Source organism: Elephantulus edwardii, unplaced genomic scaffold (assembly GCF_000299155.1).
Source record: "Elephantulus edwardii isolate Elephantulus edwardi_28Jun2011 unplaced genomic scaffold, EleEdw1.0 scaffold00166, whole genome shotgun sequence".
NCBI classification, from domain to species: Eukaryota; Metazoa; Chordata; class Mammalia; order Macroscelidea; family Macroscelididae; genus Elephantulus; species Elephantulus edwardii.
In genome coordinates this window covers 5,547,275-5,555,064 of record NW_006399916.1, presented here as the reverse complement: position 1 = coordinate 5,555,064, position 7,790 = coordinate 5,547,275, and the positions used below count along the sequence as shown (strand labels likewise).

General features: G+C 37.1%; 1 protein-coding gene across 1 annotated transcript in view; it reads right to left on the bottom strand.

The window, feature by feature from the left end:
• The window catches only part of ARID4B (AT rich interactive domain 4B (RBP1-like)), a 121,549-nt gene that overhangs the window by 87,584 nt on the left and 26,175 nt on the right, over positions 1–7,790 (bottom strand). Inside the window, exon 6 of the mRNA XM_006895392.1 lies at positions 1,788–1,879. Within this exon, the coding sequence (XP_006895454.1) occupies positions 1,788–1,879 (92 nt within the window). The remainder of the gene's footprint in view (positions 1–1,787; positions 1,880–7,790) is intronic.

Sequence of the window (7,790 nt, the reverse complement as noted above, 5' to 3'; positions counted from 1 at the left end):
TGATGTGCTGTTCCAGTCGTTTTTGGATAATCTTCAGTAAAATCTTGCTTGCATGTGAAATCAGTGAGCTTGTTCTGTAGTTTCCACATTCTGTTGGGTCACCTTTCTTTGGGATAGGAACAATAAACTGCAATAAAATTGCAATAAAGCAATCACGAATGTTTGGGTTTCCAAGTGCAAAAAAACAAAAGATACTTACATTGTACTGTAAAATGATACTTACAGTACAATGAGTCTTCAATGTCTCTGAGAATACACCTTTACGCATCAACAGATCAAATGAGAAACTGTGTTCTGTTGGCCCACCTCTCTCAAATTCCTTCTGCTTCAAAGAAGCAACTGTTTTATTACTTTCAGCTGTTTTCTTGGTGGATGTCTACTTCTAAGCAAAATCTTATGTTGATTTTTCTAAAAAATACATGTTAGACACAGTTCTATCTTCGTTTCTCTTGTGAGAACTTAATTTTGATATATAATACCATTTCTACACCCCTCTATCCTACTAATATTTTAGTTAACTGCTGCTTTAACATTTTACATGTACTATTAGCTACACATAAGAACACCATCACACAGCTGAACGATTATTTACCATTAAATTGCTTTTCTTGTGTAATTTTCCCTAAAGTCAGCAAATGTTTCATTTCTGTCTATTACCACCATATCTTTAAATCCCCCAATATTCTCCTGCATGGCTTCATTCTGTGACAAGTCATGTTACTGTTGAGAAGTCTGAGACCAATGTGCCTTAGTCCCCTGCTAGAAATACACTTCCATTCTGGACATGTCTGAAGACTTGTTGGGTTGATTCTGACTTAGAGCAAACGCATTAAGTGCCAGAGGAGTGAACAAGGTCCCACGGACTCCCAAGGGCTTGCTGCTTGACGCCAGGACTTTCCTCTGCAGCGCCACTGAGCAGCAGCCAAGGATGTGGTGGTGCCTGTGCTCCATGTATGGACTCTGTTCACTTCTCAAAGAACTCCCTGCCGTCAAGCTGGTTACCACTCACAACGACCCACCATTAGGTTCCCAAGGCTGTGACCTTAATGGGTGGAGACTGCCCACCTTTCTCTCGGAGGGTGAATTTGAATCAGTACACAGCATTTGAGTTAGCAGCACAACACCCTATCAACTAGCCCATCAGGGCTCTATTTATCCCCAGTAACCTGAAATTTTACAGCTCTTGGCCCTGAAGGACTTCTGGAGCACAGTCCATTGAAAGTGATCAGAACTGTGGGGAGGCATAAAACTAAGTAAGGTAATTCCTGTAGTCAAGGAGATGAAAATGATTCAGAAGAAGAAACAAGCAATATGAAGATAACAAGAGGTGAAATCGGCCTATGATACTGAATGAATGCAAAGAATTCAGGAGGCTAGAAGGGAAGAAAAACATGCCTGGTTTCAAGCAAAAAGCAGGGAAGCATAAAACAGCTTATACCCAGACGGAAGTATTTGAGTGGAGATATGAAGAATGAGTCAGACAGTGACTGGGTTGGAAAAAAAACATGAATAAATCTAAGATGTCAGGAAAAGAAGGAGTGTATTTAGAAAAATAGCCCATTCTGCTGACTAGCCTCATTCTGATTATATAGCACCAAGATGCAGGGTGAAATGGGGTGGCAGATATGACAGTAAGTTGTTAACCTGTCACCATGCTCAGGAGTCTGAAATTACTATTACATCAGTTAGCATTCTGAAAATTCCAACTTAAAAATAATAACTATTAAGACAATGCTAGAAAAAGAAATGAAAGCACGTTGAGAGAAGAGTTGTGAAAATGGACTTACATATGATTAGATCTTCTTCCTCTATTTGTTTTCTTTCCTATGACTGGAGTACCAAAATGCTCAGGGTTGGTGAGCGGGAGTTGGTCTAAGGTCTGTGGGGAAGAACATAAACCCAGCAAGTTATTACTTTGCAAATTCTTTTTTTTCTTTTTAAATCTACTCAATATGCTCAGATTTTGAGATTTAAACTTTGTCCCATGAAGACTAAAACACAACTTTTCTGAAGAATACTTTCAGAGATAATAGAATAAACAGAGGTTGTATACCAATGTTCATAGCAGCGTTATTCACCACAAGAACATGGAAACAGTCCAGATGTGCAACTATAATCAAATGGATTGAGAAATTACGGTACATTTTACACAATGGAATACTACATATTTACAAAATCCTTACTACCTAATTTGGGAGGGATGAGACAGCCTTATGCTGAATGAACTAACTCAATCCCATAAGGAAAAATAATATGTAAAACCATTATTACAGAGTAATAATGAGGATCCAAAAGGGGTAGAAGCAGAGAGGTGAGGATGAGCAGGAGGGGTGGGGCTGGGTTTTAATCATAGGGTCACACAATTTGATGGGTAGGGGTGATGAAAGGAAATGGGAAAGATCCAGTGTGAAAAGCAATGCATTCAAACTCTGGAAATAAATCAGTATAAAATTTTAAAAAAAAAATTACTGGGGGGAATGTGGAAAAGAAATAAAGTTGCTCTCTCAATTATTTTATTACAAATTCTGAGATTAAGGTGCTTCAAAGTGTAAGCAATAAAACAAAATAATTACAGCTCAGTGCAAACAGGAAATCTCTAAGGAGTTAAGAGAGAAATCTATAAGGAGCTAAGTCTTACTAGGTTGAGTCTAGTTTCAACTCAAAATTTTCACTGTATATCATGAAACATAATCCATAAAACAGAAATCTTACTAAAGAATTAAAACAAAATCACTAATAAGATTAACATCAATTTCTTGAAATAAGGCTTCACAAAAAAAAGTTTTGGAACAAATTTTAATTAAATACTAACAAATGTAACATTTTACTAAATGTTATCAAACATTTAGGTTTTCTCCATCTAATATTTTCATTTCCCTTCCTTTTTAATCTTCAGCATCCAATACTGTGCTTAGTACACAAATAATTATCAGTAAATGAAGAGTTCTCTCTTGTTAAACTGGAGAGTTTCCTTTTGCCCTTGGTTCCCATTAAAAATGGCAAAGGACTGGTTGATCACAGAAAGCAAAAATAAGAGGGAGATCAGGTCATGATTTTATATAAGAAACAATCTTGATTATTTTTTATAGAAAAAGTAGTAAATATAAAAAAAACTTAAATATTCAACTCAAGATGCTATATGTCAACAAATTTAATGCTCTGGCTATGATTTTTTATATTCTTACTATTCATCTTTCCACAGAGGGTATTCTTTTTTTTAAAAAAAAAAAAAGGGTCTAGGAAATATCAAAGTAGCTATCACAGATAACTGTATGAATTCTACAGAAACCAGAGATCCAGGGAAACTGTCAGGGTGGAAGAAAGGATGAACCACTCTTTAGGATAAAGAGTCCTCTCAGAGTTATGAACCAAGTGTTGCATATATGAAATGGGCCCATCATCTTAGGTTTGAAGATCAGACATCTCAGCACAAACGAAGATTTTAAAAATAAAATTTTAACTTTAATTTTAAAAACTGAGATAATCTGCTAAAAGCCATGCCCTAAATTGTGAAAAGGTGAATATTAACAATCTTAAGACTATATGTGGAGCTCTGTTGGCCTAGGGAATAAGGAGCTGTGTTGCCAACCTAAAGGCAAGCAGTTCGAATCTACCAGTTACTTGATTTTAAAAAGGGGGGGGGGGCAAACTCCTCCTATGCTATTTACAGCCTCTGAAAATCTGTTGGAGGGTCAGCAATGAGTCACTTCTGACTCAACAGCAATCAACAACAAACAAGAATATGTGGTTTTTGTTGTTTCGGGACAATGAGTTGACTAGGACTCATTGATAAAAGTGTATTAAAGGTAAAAATTTATTTTAATTGTGATTTTAACAAAGTTTACAGAAAAGTTGGATTTTCATTCATTTATCATTGCACATTTTCCTCCTATCCCTTCCCCCCATTCACTTACTTTCTTTTTTTTAAAATATTCATTCATTATTCTACAATTTCCTCTCTCCTCCTCCTTAGTTCACTTTTCAATGTACTTCTTATTCTGGACTGTTGTCATACATATAATCCTTAATCATATATTCCTTTTAAATAGGTCTTCCTCACAGCTCTTCCAATGATCAATCTATCCACTCTTATTCTTTTCTCCTCCCATCCCCTCATATCAGTGGTGTTATGCAGTATTTGTCCTTCACTCAGAATAATGTCCTACAGGATCATCCATGTTGTGTAATGTTTTATGAGTTCACTGTTTTTTAGTACTGTGTAGTATCCCATTATGTGAATATACCATAGTTTTTCTATCCATTCATTTGTTGATGGATACTTGGGTTGCTTCAATTTCTATGCTATAATGACTAAAGCAGCAATAAACCCAGGTATGCATACATCTGTTTGAGTCATGATTCTGGTTTCTTTAGGGTATATTCCCAGTAGTAGTACTGCTGGGTCAAATGGTATTTCTATTTCCGACTTTTTAAGAAAATGCCAGACTGCCTCCATAGCAGATGCACCATTTTACACTCGCACTAGCAGTAAATAAGGGTTCCAATCTCTCCACAACCTTGCCAGCACTTGTTGTTTGTGGCTCAGATGAATGTAGCTATTGTTGCTGAGAATATATTTATTTTTTAAAAAAAACCCTATTGTCTTCACAATTACATGCTATACATCAGAAAGCTGGAAAATGACTAGGGATGACAGAAAGAGAACTGATGCCTTTGATCTGTGGTGCAGGAGGAGAGTACTAAATATACATACCATGGATTGCTAGGAAAACAAACAGGTTTGTCCCAAAGAGGGTGAAAAGGAGGCTGCTCCTGGGAGGCAAGGATTCTGAGGCTCTGTCTGACTTATTTTGGGCATGTTGCAAGGAGGGACCAGTCCTTGCACAATATGTTTGGGACACTATCCTTGGAAGGGTAGAGGGACAGCACAGGAGAGGAAGACCCTGGATGAGGTGGATTGACTTGAGTGACTGGAGTAATGGGGGTTATCTGTGTCAGAGACAGTAAGGTTGGCTCAGGATAGAGCAGGGTTCAGAGCTGTTGTACATAGAGTCACTATGAGTTGCAAGTGACTCGAAGGCATATAACAACAACATTGACAGAATACAGAATACAGAATAGAAAAAAGTATTAGCCATTCAAGGTTAAATAATGATTAATTCCTTTGAAAGACAAAAATTATTAACTTTCATAGGGGAAAACTCCCTATCTTTTAAACTTGGTTTATATATGGAATCTGATCTTTGTGCAAAGGACCTGCAAGCCAGGCCCTCAACAAGTGCAGTCTGGAGGCTGCACCCCCACCACCCCACACAACAGTGAATGTCAAACCAAAGCTGCTGAGAAATCACCTGTCATTAGTTCAATGATCAGAAATCAAAGTGGACACATGCATGTAAACACACAACACACATGGTCTTTCTTGAAATGATTTAGTTGTAATACTTCTGGTTTTATACTGTAATTATCTTTAAAACCATGCTAAAATCCTTTTGGTAAAATAACAATTATTTGAAATTTTTCTTTGTATCCAATAAATAAAGGACTAATTCTTTGGGAAGGGATATTATACTTGGAAAGGTCAGCAAAAGAGATTAAGACTGTCAGAGAGAGACTGACACAGTGACTGCACCCATGGGCTCATGTGTGTGTCAGTGATGGTGAGGATGGCACAAGACAGGACAAGGTTCAGATCTATTATTCCTAAGGTAGCTATGAGTCATACTTGACTTGATGACCCCCAATAACAATAATAACAGCATGTTTTCATGTGCTAGACAATGCACAATCTTTAAGCTCTCATAGTCCTGACTGACAATAAATATGTATTATAACTAAAGGAAATGAGATTATTTCTAGAAATTACACACTCAGAATTGCTACTTGATTAGTGTAAAAAGCCAAATTTACTATATTTGTCTCATAACTGTATGCGTTCCCTATAGTTAGAATCTTCACAATTCATCAAATGTTTATGTAAGGCTTTTGTATAGAAAACACAAATAGGAAAAGAAAGCTCTATCAAGAAGAGAAAACATGACTATATCTTAAAAGTAGCTTAAAATTTAATATGGAAAATAAGAAAAGTAAAAAATGTAGCATAATAAATAAGTACAAGAGGAACAAAGGATAAAGAGATAGCAATTTACTTAAAGAGCTCACAGAAGAAAAAGGATGGCTAGTGGCCTTAAGAAGAGAATTCCCATCAAAGGGAAGAGAAACAGGGTTAATGATGACCAAGCAAAGAAAATCTAAAAACCATGATCCAGAAACAATCAGGCAGAGGGATACAGGGATATGATAGAATCTAAAGCAAAATCATATTTCAGGGAACTCATAATAAAAGATAGCTCAAATTCTGAATTTAAATACAAGTTCAAACATTAAAGAATGCAAAACTAGAATGCTTGATAGCAATGGATGAGATTTGGTTCCTAGTTCCTAGAATAGTGCCTGACACAGTTAGTTGATGAATAAATGAAATGCATATTTACTGGGGTATTGCCTATTTTCTTCACAGAAATTATCTCATTGACAGTGTTAGGAGATAGATACTATCATTAGTCCCAGTTTACAGAGAAGGGAGTTATTAGAGCTGGATCATAGAATGGAATTTTCTTGCACTAAAGCCATGCTTTTATATTAAAAGTTGTTACAAAATTCCTGAGAATGAAAGGTTACAAAATTTTGTCATTTGCAATTTGGATTTTTTTTTTAAAGAATAGCTATTTTATTGTAGGTTATACTTTTCTAGCACAGCCTATAAAAATTAATGCACAGTAACTGAACTATGATTTTTATTTATTTATTTTTTAATCACTATTTAACCCTAGTGACCTAGTCTGAAAGGAGTTGCACTACTAACTCTACTCAAAAGTGGTGGTTTGAATCAATCAGCACCTCTGAGGGAGAAAAATGGGCAGTCTCCTTCCCCGAACTTGATAGCCTCAGGTATCCTGCTGGGGAGTCATCTATGAGTGGATTTGGACTGGACAACAATGAATATTTTGAATAATAGTATCTAATTCATAGAATTGTTAAGAGTTTATTTTAATCATAATTTAGAACCAGTAATTCTTTGGGGACATTTTCATATTATTAATTACGTTATTAGATTATATTTCATTTGTTTTGAATCTAGGAACTAGGAACCAAATCTCATCCATTGCTATCAAATTGATTCTGACTCAGAGCTGCCCCTCTGGTGGGTTTTCCAAGACTGGAAATCACATGGGAGAAGACTGCTTATCCAGCACCCACTGAGCTGCTGGGGGATTCTAACCATCAGAGAAGGGCAGTCTTTGGGTCAGCAGTGCAACTCCCTAGGGACTATACCACCAGAGCTCCCTACAAACCCAAGTAGTGAACACAAATTCTAGCCCTTGTGACACAATCTAGCAAGAATGGTAAACAATAACCAAATAATTAAGTGTGTGTGTGTATATACACACACACTTATTTTGAAATGGGGAAGACAGTTATGAAGAAATGAAACCAACATAAAAGATGAAGATTTAATTTTGTGTTAGAAATGGTTCCTAGAGGCAAGGCTCCTTGGGGGGAGGGGCTATGATGATACCAGATATTATTTCTTATTATAGTTAGGAACTGCAGACAGTACCTACACATCATTTATTAGGACAAGGTTCAAATGGACTATAAGTTAGGCATCTCCTAGACCGGGGAACACCGGGGGAACGCACCCCGCCGCCCGCCGGGGGAAACGCACGCGGCCGCCCGCCAGACCGGGGGAACGCCGCCGCCAGACCGGGGAACGCCGCTAGAGGGACCCGGAAGAGACCCGGGAAGAGCAGCCAGGGGAACGCACG